We start from the raw sequence: 13,260 nt of genomic DNA, 5'->3' as shown, positions 1-13,260 counted from the left end.
CAAAAAAATCAGGGACAGACTGTGGACCATGTTGGCATCTATCTGCCTACACCTGTCTTCTGCCACAGGCAACTCTACATTGCCATGAGTCATGTGCACTCATTGACAAACCTCAAGATTAAAGTTGTTAATAGACCAGAACAAGGTCATTACAGTGGCTGCCATGGAGTTTACACCAAGAACACTGTATTTAAGGAAGTTTTGTAAAGATAAAAGATGTAATACTTTAAATATTTCAATAAATGCAGTTAACTTAAGTTAAACCTTTTTAACTTTTTCTCTGTGAACTGTGTTCATGGGTAACCAACTCGTTTCTCATTATTTCAATGGAACAGTATTAGCAGAGGTTGAGGAATTCACTCCATCTAGTTTTATTTATGGATTTACTCAATCCACACCTCTTGGAACCAGACATGGAACTGTATGCAATTTGTAGTCAGAAATCCATACATTTCTTGACTTGTGATGCACTTCACAGAAGGGAAAAAAGTATTCAACAGCATATGCACATTTTAAAAATGCTCAAAAAACACCGTATTTCTAAAATGTGCACAAACACATTTTAATCAATAGGGCATGCATACACAAACAGATACATTTTAAAATATGCACAAAAATTAATACATTAAAAATGCACACAAAAATACATATGGATTTCTGTGCACGGAGGAAAAAACTTGTATGGAAATGGGATGGAACGAGCTTGGCACCGGAAATCCAAGAACCTCAGTGACATTGAGATTCACCCATCTTCAGTCAGTACACTTTAATGGGATGTAAGCACCCTAATTATGTGTAAGATTGCAGCCTTTTGATTTTTATAAAAAGGTGAAACAGGCACAGACCTCTATGACCTAGGAAAGATAAAATTAAAGAAGTTATTTCAACAGATGCTACATATAAGTGGACTAGAAGTAGCAGTTACATAGAAATCTGGAAAATAAGCAAGAGAGGAAATAAAATTAATTAAAAAGATAGCTTGAATATAGAGGAGTTTGTGCTAATATTACCTCTACCATTCTGGAGTTGTTGGTGTGTATGTTTAACAGACAAATTATGGTAAGGAACAAGTAACACAAAGAAGGCTTGGTGTTGGGATCTAACTATAGATTGACCAAAACAACTCCTCATGTGTCAAATTATTTTTAGGCATTTTTTAAAAAAGTGCAGCTGATTTATAGGGTAAACCAAGGGTGGTACCTTGCAGCAGGCTGCTTAGGTGAAGGAGTTTAGGGGAACATATGAAGGCAGGAATTGGGGTCTGAATGGTGTAGCAAGGCGTTTTAAAAGCGTTGGTTGTGGTATGGGGAGAGGAGTGACATTTGGTGCTCTGCTACAGGCAGCAAAATGTCTTGCTCTGGCATTGGCCATTCCTTTGAAAAATGTTTTTAAAAATTTATTTTTTTAAAGGAGTTAATTAATGCATAGAAACAATTAAGAGTCTTGTTGCACCTTAAAGACTAACAATTGTATTATGGCATAAGTTTTCAAGAACTACAGTTCACTTCAACTATTCCATAAAATATTATCCTCTATTGAGTGGTATGTAGGTGTGGGTGTGCTTTGATTAAAAAGTAATCACTGCCAATCCACATATGTAGAACCAAAATTTAAGCTTTCCTAATTCCAGTTGCGCCACAGTAGGAAAATATCTTAATGGCATCAGCAGTTTTCAGGTCTATCATCAACAGATACTTGCAAGAAACTGAAGGCAATTATAACCGCATAGACTTTTTTTTGCCACTTGCACTTGTAGTGTAACATCATGCAGCACCCCATCTTCACTTCTTCAAATGAACATATATTTATCTGATTCAATTTTACTCCTGCTATTGCTTTATATTCCAAGATGTTACTGGAAGCGGATAGGGAATACCTTTCGCTGGGATCTGTTGCCGTTGTAAATACAGGATCACATATTAAGAAAGTATTTGTAGAAGGTTGCAAGATCAAAAAGAATCAACATCCAAAGAGAAAAAAGTATACTGGGGGACAAGGGAGGAGAAGTAGTCGAAAAATAATAACAAGAAAGAAGAATGGCATAAGTATGTTAAAACTGTTGGATGACAGTAAAATGCACTTTGCAATCTTTAAGTCTATGCCCTATTGATAAACTTCCATCTTAATCAGTAATAAGCTTTGTAATCTGAATAATTAGACATAGAAAGAAAGAAAGGAAGGAAGGATGGACGGACGGACGGACCACCCATAAAAGTAAAATTAACTGACTTCACCCCAAAAGCCAGCAGCAAACCCTCAATTCATGTTCAGAGGTAATAGAGGGGGAGATATGTAATTAAAACAGTTCAACTAACTAAAACATTACAGAAAATTGAACCAGGAAAAAATAGGCATGATATTTATTCCATATAAACATTTTAGTAACATTGTAGTACATTCTACAAGCAAGAATAAATAGTATAATTCCTTGCTGATCACATAGTTCCTTCCTTAAACACTCCAGACTTTGCTTCCATATATGTTTGTGTATGAACATATACAATTTCACAATGTTTCTTGCATGTAAACAGTAATATATGGCACTCAGAGCTGGAAATGCCAGTATAGACAAAAACTGTGGTAGCCATGTGCAGTATCCAGCAGGGCACGTACACCCCTAACGAACTTCCTACACCCCACAAATTCCATTGCCCAAGCAGGCATTTGGGTAACAGTGATTTAGCACTTCTGGGGGAAACCCAAAACAAGAGGAAACACTCGTATTTAGAACAAAGTGGTGGGGGCATAAGCACCCCCATTGGATACTGTCCATTGGGATTAGCAATATGAATGGGCATGATGAAAGTTGGGGGTGTGAGTCTGTGGCAGTAGGTCAGAGTGTTGATAGCCAGGGTTAGAACCTTTATCTTTCTTTACGTTATTTTCAAATGTTGGAACAACTACATTTGTTTGTTCAATAAATAATGCTGTAAATTCTCTTCATCCTTTTAAATATCTTAAACTTTAGTAGTGTCAGTTGCAGGTGCTATTGCAATGGAAGGCAGAGAGGGTGTGGGGAGAGATCACACATCAAATCAGTCGTGTCCAGTTCAAATTTGTGGCTCTACTGATATTCCATATGTAGTAAATTTCACTGTAGTAAAATGTTGCCAGCAAGAATAGAGTTAATTGTACAATTTCCCCTTTGTTCAGCTGAATCAATAAACTACATAACAAGATAGAAAATGTTCTGACCTCAGAAGAAATGCCTGTGCCCACAGGGGACATAGACTGGAGAAAGAAACATTCTTTACAATAAAATTTTGTTTGAACTCATAGACCAGGTCTCTAATCACAAATGTGAATCTACAAGGATTTACTTTTAGTCTGTTAAGTGCTAGCTCAGACCTGCCATCAACTATGGCATATCTTCCAGAATGTCAGTAATTGCTTGCTATCTTTATAGTTTCAGAAAATGAAATAGCTTTGCATGACATTATATTATAAGACCAGAAGAATGCTGGAGATCACCACATTTTGCACAGGTCTGATCATCTCCTTGCACAGAGACAAAATCCATCTTAAACAAACATTATCCCATAAAATATCAAAGGTTATCTGTGCCATAATCAAAGCATAAGAGCAAAAGATGTGCACTACAGGTGACTGTAGGACATGAAGATGGTTCAAACAAGCCAGCTATAAAATTGGAAGCTAGAGACATTAACATATACTGAAGTTGTTCTTAACCTACTGCTAAACCATTTCAATGGAACAGGCAAGTTCTAGTGTTGACTGTATGAAAGAAAACAGTCTCTCAATGCACTCTTTGTAGTGTTACAAACTACTATCATGCTGTCCCCTTTCAGCTGTTCACACAAGATGGAACCCAGCCCACCATGGGACCTCTTTTGTGTGCATATTCTCACATGAACAAACATAGTGTGTGAACCAGGCAATTACAGAAACAGCTAGTAGTCATTTCTGTGATTGCAGCACCACCTTTTCCAGCAACCTCAATCATAGGAATTGCTATCTACCACTGTGTATAGGATTGCTCAATACATACATTATATTTGTCTACATAAATTCTTACCAAAGACTGGTCAGGACTGCTCAAATGAGAAAAATATGTGTGAACTGGATGTTTGTAATCTAAATAGTACCAACTGTGACTGCCTTCTAAAAAGAAGATGTCCCCATTTGCCTGATCATGCAAATGCTTCAGCAGTAAGATTGTTTGAGATGAGGTGTCCAGAACTGTATACCATAGCTGAAAGTGAGGGACACCAAAATCTTTTCTGATTTTATCGATTGCAATTCAATGAAAAGCAGGGGGTGTACTCATGTAACAAAGGCAGCATAACTGTAACTCAGCAAAGAATCAACTGCAATTCAGCAAGATAACTCTTATGTACAATAATCATAAATGGACTATACACTCAGAAGCAAACACTCCTGTAACACAAAACAAATGTCAATCATATTGATAAACGATTATCACAAACAGCAGTCTGTTGGAAGATTGCAAGTACTCTGAAACAATGCAAGTTTGAAGTTTTGTCAGATCTTCTGACCAGTTAGAAATGTTGCAATACAAAACTATCACGCTGGAGGGCAACTATGAGGACAAGACATTGCTTGGATGATTCCCTATTGCTCCAGTTGAGGAGAATATTCAGTCTACTTCCAGAATGGATTAGTATAGGAGAAAATATCAATCATAGCTTCTAATAAAGTTCCTCCCAACGCAGCTTTAAAAAGCTAACCATTTCATCTCTTGTCTGTCTTGCATATATTCCTTTGCTTGGAAACAAATCCTCACCTACCCTGTTGTTCTAATCAAGAATTTACAATCCACAGAAAGTATGAGCTGAATCTTTCTTATGGAAGTCTTGTGGGGAGCCACCTTTAAAGACCATCACTTAACACAAATGACTTTAACAACTATCACCCTGCATCAAAACTGCCATTCTTATGCAAAGTGTTGAACATGTGGTAGCAACCCAACTCCAGGTATACTGATTGATAGTTCCATTCTAATCTAGATTCAGGAATGGACTGGAGACAGGTTTTTTGCCTCAGATGACTGTGCCAGGAGATGGCCAGAGTCCGTATAACTCTGTTGACCCCCCTGGATCTTTTAATGATATTCTTTATTACTGACCATAGTATCCTTCTGGATTTCCTAGCCGAATGGGAAAGAGAAGTACTTTGGACTATCAGGTGATGGTGGGAGACTGCTAGCCTTTGGAATAGGGGCTGTTCCAAGTCTCTGACTGGTTTCCCACGCTGCCTAACATCTAGACAAAACAAAAGATTTCCATTATTATGGAAAGAAGCTCCGTCTCTCATCTTCTGTCTTCTAGGCCAGATCTACACTACTGCTTTAAAGTGCTTTATAACAGTTTTATAGCGCTTTAAAGCAGTTAAAGCGCTTTATAACTGTTATAAAGCGCTTTAAAGCAGTAGTGTAGATCCTGCCCTGATCTCAGAGAGGCAGCTGCAATTCAAACTGAAACTTAATGTAGACAAGACAGGGGGCACTGCTGGTTGGGGGTTATTGTTGGATAATAGGAGCAGCTCCACATGCTTCCAGATACTAGGGGGTGATATTTATTTATTTATTTATTTATTTATTTATTGCATTTCTATACCGCCCATAGCCAAAGCTCTCTGGGCGGTTTACAAAGTTAAGACAATTCAAAGTATAAAACAACAGTATAAAACCATAATACAGTATAAAAGCACAGCCAAGATAAAATGAGCAGCAATGCAAAATACAAATTTTAAATACAAATTTAAAACAGCAAAGTTAAAATTAATTTACAGACTGTTAAAATACTGGGAGAATAAAAAGGTCTTCACCTGGCATCTAAAAGAATATAATGTAGGTGCCAAGCAAACCTCCTTAGGGAGCTCATTCCACAGCCGGGGTGCCACAGCAGAGAAGGCCCTCCTCCTGGTAGGCATCTGCCTCACTTCCTTTGGCAGGGGCTCGCGGAGAAGGACCCCTGTGGATGATCTCAAGGTCCAGGCAGGTACATATGGGAGGAGGCATTCTTACAGATAGCCTGGCCCCAAGCCGTTTAGGGCTTTAAATGTTAATACCAGCACTTTGAATTGGGCCCGGACCAGCAGCCAATGAAGCTGGAAAAGGACTGGCATGATGTGGTCTTGTCGGCCAGTCCCTGTTAGTAACCATTTTGCCCTGTTTTGTACCAGTTGAAGTTTCTGGACCGTTTTCAAAGGCAGCCCCATGTATAACGCATTGCAGTAATCCAAAAGAGGAGTTATCAGAGCATGGATAACTGTAGCTAGGCTATCTCCGTCCAGATAAGGGTGCAGTTGGTATATCAGCCTTAGCTGATAAAAGGTGTTCTTTGCCACTGAGTTCACCTGTGCCTCAAGTGACAGATCTGGATCCAAGAGCACCCCCAAACTATGAACCCGATCCTTTAGGGGGAGTGCACCCCCCTCCAGAACAGGGTGAACATCACCTAGCTGGACAGGCGAACCACATGTTAACACTACCTCTGTCTTGTCTGGATTGAGTCTCAGTTTATTGGCCCTCAACCAGTCCATTACCGTGCTCAGGCACTGATTCAGAACAGCCACTGCCTCACCTGGGTTTGATGAAAAGGAGGTAGAGCTGGGTGTCATCCGCATATTGATGACACCACAACCCATGTCCCCGGATAACCTCTCCCAGTGGTTTCATGTAAATGTTAAACAGCATAGGGGATAAAATAGAGCCCTGTGGAACCCCATGGCCTAAATGCCGTGGCACAGAGCAGTAATCCCCCAGCACCACCTTCTGAAATCGGCCATCCAAGTAGGAGCGGAACCACTGCAACACAGTGCTTCCAACTCCCAGCCCAGACAACCTATCCAGAAGGATACCATGGTTGATGGTATCGAAAGCCGCTGAGAGGTCCAAGAGAATCAACAGGGTCTCATTCCCCCTGTCCCTCTCCTGGAAAAGGTCATCCCACAAGGTGACCAAGGCAGTTTCCATTCCAAAACCAGGCCTGAAGACCGATTGAAATGGATCTAGATAATCCGTTTCACTCAAGAGTGCCTGGAGTTGTCCTGCAACCACCCGCTCAAGCACCTTGCCCAGGAAGGGGATATTAGCCACTGGCCTGTAATTGTTAACATCCTCCAGGATAGAGAATGTGTTATATCAGAACTGCTTTTCTTCTTCATCCTCCTTGTTGTCCTGTAACTTGATTGGTTATTTTTGCTTACTCCCTCCCTTTCCTTCCTCTTTGCCTCTGCAACAAGCAATAGTGCTCTCTCCCTGAGGGAAGCAAGTGACTACATCTTGGGCTGTCCCTTGCTTACACTCATGCACCCAACTTTAGGGGGTGCTTGTTAAATAGTGTTACATAGCCTTCTTTAATGATGTGTATAAAAGCACTAATAGAGTAATTTGATTTGAACTTCTTCTAAATTGGCTCTAGTCTAACCTGTGTTATTCCCTCTAATACTAAATACTGTTACTACACTTTCTCTGTATAAGGTAACGCTGGTGAAGTCACACCAGACTTTCCAACAGTTCTCGCAATCTATGAGTTGGTGTTTAGCCTGTTTGGGATGAGGTTGCACTACTCCTTCAAACCATAAGAACATAAGGAGAACCCTGCAAGATCAGACCAAATGCCTATCCAGTCCAGCATTCGGTTCTCTCAGTGCCCAATCAGATGTCCATGAGAAGACCACAAACAGAATATGGGTGCAACAGCACCCGCCCACTTGTGCTGAGACTGTAATACTGAAGGTAATATATCAACATTGATAGGCTTACGCTCCTTGAATTTGTCTAATATCATTTTAAAGCCATCCAAATTGGTGGCTACCACTTTATCTTTTTTTTTTCCTATCACTTTATCTTGTGGTAGTGAATTCCATAGTTTGCACTGTATGAAATGTTTCCTTTTATCTGTCCTAAATTTCCCAAAATTCAGTTTCACTGGGTAATCCCAGGTTCTAGTATTATGAAAAAGGGAGGGGGGAAACCCTATCCACTTTTTCCACACCATGCATAATTTTATACACACCTATCATGCCACCCATACTTACCTTTTTTCTAAGCTAACCTCGCCCTCATACATAACCTTTCCTCTTAGGGGAGTTGCTCCAGCCCCTTGAGTACTTTGGTTGCCCACCCTTTTTTTTTTCTACTTTTCCTGCTCTATAATATTTTTTTTGAGGTGCAATGACCAAGTGGAGTTGCACCATAGATTTCTATAAACGCAATATAATATTGGCAGTTTTATTTTGAATTCCTTTCCAGATAGAATTTGCTTTTTTTACAACAGCCACAAAGTAGGTCAACGTTTCTGCCTTTTTCTTGAGAACCTGGATCTAGCCATAATCATTCATGCCCTGGTCACTGCAATCCATGACTGCCTCTTTAAACAGTTCAGAGTGATCCAGAATGTGGTCACATATTAGGTATGGCAGATTTGGGCATATACCTTTAGAGCAATGGTTACCAATTATTTTCTGAGCTAAATTAAAAGTAGAGGTTCTAATCTCAAAAGCCCGAAATGGCCTGGAACCAAAGTATCTTAAGAATCACCTCGATCCAAATGAATCCACCCACTGTTTTACATTATAGTTTAATTAGGCTTTAGTTATTGCTTTGAATTTTATATTTGGTTTTGCCACCTTGAGTACTTCTCCCCACACGCCACACCCAGAAAGGTGGGACTGAAATATATATATATATATTTTAAAAAATAACTTTAACAATCCAAGCAAGTTTCTTAACTTCAGCCACAACTGCCACACTATGAGATAACTATGAGGCCGCAATCCTACCTGGATGCCTGTCAGCCTCCAAACGCGGAGGATGACAGGCATTCTATGCATAGTGGGAGGAGTGTGGAGGCAATCGTCACTCTCTCACACACACACCCTCTACATTTTAGCTAGATGGGTGTTTTTGCGCATCTAGCTGAGGCATCACTGAATAGGAAGGAAGGAGGTGGAGCGGCCGGAGTATTGTTCATAAACTGTCCACCCCAGTCTCCTCCCCTCTTTGCCCACTGGCATGCCCCCTTGCCCTCCCTCCCAAGCTCGCTTTTTGAACTTGGATAGGCAACCAGCATGGTTCTCTCTGCACTAGCTATGAAGGGGAGGGGGGCTTGGACTCCTGAGTCTGAAGCCGGAGCACTGTCTCCGACCTCAGATCCAGGAATCTGAACCTTCCTATGGCTCTCTAGGATTGCTCTGTACATCACTTAAATTTCACGCTCAAACAAGATGATACAATCGCAAAACTTCACCAGCACTAAAAGTATATTCAAAGTGCCACACATTGGCATCACTTTTTTTTTCATCATTCCCATGTAATTCACATTGTGATAAAGATCACAATGATCTTTATCACAATCAGCATTGCTATTTTCTGTCACATGAATTAAAACACAGCAACACAAAACCTCCTATGGATAGTCCACTGCAAAACGCTTTGCAGGCAAAGTAATCTTTAGCTTGCAGCTCAATCCTATGGCCTCCTCTGCAAGGAATGGACTTGAGCAAATGGAGGCATGGACTTGTGCCCCATCTCTTTATTGTTCCATACACTCTCTTCTCAACAATCTTTAGAGTGGGTAAGGGGGAGGCTGTACCAGGTGGTAGAGGGCTTCCATGAGTAGACCCATTGAAGCGCAGACCCATTGAAATGTCTCAGGCATTTCAATAGGAGTACTTAAGCAGGATTAACATTGAATTCTACCCATCTATGTAGGAGGCCTTGTAGGTCTTCCCTGTTCAGAGCATAATTTCCCATGGAGGATCATGGGGGGGGGTGTCTATACCTACTGGCTATCCAGGACGGGGGGGGGGAGGATCCCGGGCTTTCCCGCTTCCAGGATTGTCCCCCAGCATGCACACATCAGCGTGATGTCCCAGAAGTCAGGAGGGATGCTCCGGCACTGCATGTTTTTTTAAAAGACAGGGTTCAGTTGTGCAACTGGGCGGGAGAGATCCTGCGCAAAATGTAAGTAAAAAACAACCCCCCCAAAACACCCCAAACTCAGCACCGAAAAGCACCAGCAGCCATCCTGGGTATGGTGAAACTGCTTGCCCTCCTATGGGCATGGAGCCCCACCCCCGTGCAGCTCCATGCTCGTTTGCAAAGCCCCACTACTCACAGGGTGGAGGGAGACCCAGGACCCTCCGCCACACCACCCGCGGTCCTCGAGGTTGTCCTGGGACCTCGGGAAATACCAGGATGTGCCATCCATTTTACCCCAGGGAAAGTGAGAAGTTGTCCCCAGTTGACCTAGGGATCAGCTGTGCATCATTTGACTGCACAGGGATGACCTCAAGCTGACCCCTGCATAAATCCCCAGAATATTGAGACCTCACCTAAAATTTATAAGAATGCTGAATGGAATTAAGGATGACACTTTAGAGACCAAAACCAACAATTTAAAGTACAACTTTGTTTTAAAGCATGAATATTCCAATAATTTGTTTACACACTGCATTAAATTAAATTACCACCTTCGACATGATGTAAATCTACTTTCCACTGAAATTTTGAAATGAGTTTCTTATAAATGTAAATCTGTATGTCTATATACACATATTTTGCCAACATCTCCATACTTAAAATATAAAAATAATATTAAAATAAGAGAAACAAAATTTGCCAAATAAGAACAGAAGCATATATTTTTAACCTAAATTTGTTCTACGTAAAATACTGTTAAAAACATAATAATAAATTGCGTCCTACCTATGGTGGTAATAACAGTGCCAGCAAAGAAGAAGGAACTTCCCAAATCCCAATGACTGACGTGAGTAGGTGCATTTCCTTTGGGATTGACTCCTGCATTTATTGCTGCCACTACTTGCTGCAAGTTTAAAGAGATATTCGTCAATATTTGTAAAATATAAACACGACTGTCAGAATATAGTGTTCTGTATGTTTGTGAAGTGAAAGTAACTTATCAGAGGTTAGCTGATTTCAATAAAAGGAACACAAAATAAGGGAACACAAATCTTTTAGGAAGTTCTGAAACTGAAATTTCAGCAGCACCTGACCTAAGCCTGAAGTTTAATTACATGCTAAATAATACTCATTTCTGCAATTCTAAGTTACTCCTTCTATTTTATATTGGCAAGAGCTCAAGAGTTATATTATTAAGTCATTAGGGGTTCAATACAGAGGCCACTGCTGCTAGAGGGCAGAAAATCTCATCATCTTCTGTAGACTTTACAAAGGTCCTAGAATATAAAAACAGATACTTTAACTGCTTTCCTGAGTATTCTCCCCATCTCTTACTGCGAACCATCAGCTGGACCTTCACTGCCTATAATACAGCTACTGAGAAGTCTATTAGCAGAGTAGCTTGTTTTCCCGTTTTATTAAGCATATTTTGAGCATATACAATGAGGGAACGATAAACTTTAACTCTTGGCTGTGCTTATAGTAGTTAAGGAAAAGGCACTTTGAACAAAGGCATACTGTTCTTTAGAAAGCCCAAAGGTGCAAGGTAGACCAGCCTTAACCAAAGCAGAATGGATTGTATCCAGTGATGTCCCTCTACTAATGAAGGAGGCTCAGAAGATGGCATCAAGGGAGAAGGCCTTTTCAGTGGCAGTCCCCTGATTGTATGGAATGGTCTCCCCAGTGAAGTCCACCTGGTGCCAACATTGTCATCTTTTCAGTTCCAGGTTAGGACTTTCCTCTATCCCCAGGCATTTGATAGTATACAACATGGCATTTATGTCAGTTGTTTTATTAGGTCTGGATTGTAACTGTTTTTTCAGCTGTTTAAATTGTTTTAAATGTTGAATACTAAAGTTTTTATCTTTAATATTCATTTTCATTGTCTTGTATTTGTGGTAGTGATTGTTGTGAACCACCCAGAGTGTTTTTGCTGGTGGGAAGTATAGAAATGAAATGAATGCAATGAAATATAGGAACACAGGAAGCTGCCTCATACTGAGTCAAACTATTGGTCCACCTAGAGCAGTGTTGTCAACACTGACTAGCAACAGCTCTCCAGGGTTTCAAAAAGGTTTTTTTCCAGCCTGACCTGGAGATGTCAGGGATTGAACCTCGGGTATTCTGCATGCAAGGTATATGCTCTACAGGTTCTTTGACCCAGTGAAAGCTTGTCAGTGGAGTGCGATGGCAAGGAATTTTAGGAAATTCCCTCTACCCCCTGAGCCTGCCCAAATCTTCACCAGAAGGTTGGAAAATCTTCAGAACACCAATGGGGAGTTGCACAGGAAGCTGCAGGTGGCAAGAGGGAATTTGCAAAACTCATCTGATGGATTTTGCAAAAAATGCCACAGATGGAAGCTTCTGCTGGATCAAACAGCCTTTTGTCAGCAAGACAACATTGGACACAACTCAATGTTTATTTAGATGTAGCTATATGTGGAAAATTCATTATCCAGAAGCAAAGGACAGCACTGAATCTACATACTGGCAATCCCACCTGAAACTAAGTCCATAAACTGGCTAATCCACATCCTAGGTGTCATACTAACCAGATCACATAAACCTAGTTGTATAATTGTGTGCTTGATTTTGTGGGTGAAGGAGGGTGTTGTTGCATTCATGTCCTGCTTGTGGTCAGCTGGTTGGCCACCGCATGAACAGAATACTGGACTAGATGGACCTTGGTGTGATCCAGCACAGCTATTCTTATGTTCTTATATTTGACCTGAATATGAAATAGTCTGCTCTGTGCAGAGTTATAGATTAAAAACAGAGGTATCTATAAAAGACACTCCCATTGGCTGGAAAATTGTCTTCCATGAGACATATTAATATTGGCAATCTTGACACTGAAAAACGGTTTGTAGGGTTCAGCTTTAATAAACCCTGGTTCCATTATGACCCCATGGATAAAACTCCTGACATCCTGGGTCCCAATGATGAAAAGGCTATAAAACCAATGAGGTCCTACACATTAAATTGTGTTTATATACTGGCTCCATGATTACTTATGAATAAAACAACACAAGAATGCAATCTAACTTACATTGAAGTCAGTGGCAAAAAACTATTGGTTTTATGTATGAGGATGCCCTTACCCCCTGATATCAAATTATACACTCACAAAGAAAGCACCAACACTAATAGCAGTGAATGTAGTTGCTTAAGTTTAACTTCAAACATGCATGCTACCCAATTTATCCAAAAGAAGCATGAGGCAGCTGAAATGTGTAATAAAGAAATCACTTTAACTGCACTGCTAATACGCACAGTAATGCCTAAATATGCTATATTCTGAATCACATGTTGAGATTTAATCACTATATCATTATCTTCTAGACTGTGAC

General features: G+C 40.4%; 1 protein-coding gene across 1 annotated transcript in view; it reads right to left on the bottom strand.

Annotated features, from left to right (window-relative positions):
• Window positions 1-13,260, bottom strand: part of KCNK2 (potassium two pore domain channel subfamily K member 2) — a 151,399-nt gene that overhangs the window by 66,589 nt on the left and 71,550 nt on the right. Inside the window, exon 3 of the mRNA XM_063125578.1 lies at window positions 10,697-10,814. Coding sequence (XP_062981648.1) covers window positions 10,697-10,814 — 118 coding nt within the window. The remainder of the gene's footprint in view (window positions 1-10,696; window positions 10,815-13,260) is intronic.

The sequence above is a fragment of the Elgaria multicarinata genome, chromosome 4 (genome assembly GCF_023053635.1).
Source record: "Elgaria multicarinata webbii isolate HBS135686 ecotype San Diego chromosome 4, rElgMul1.1.pri, whole genome shotgun sequence".
NCBI lineage: Eukaryota > Metazoa > Chordata > Lepidosauria > Squamata > Anguidae > Elgaria > Elgaria multicarinata.
Note: the sequence above shows the minus strand (reverse complement) of the source record. Positions and strands in the feature narration are given on the sequence as shown.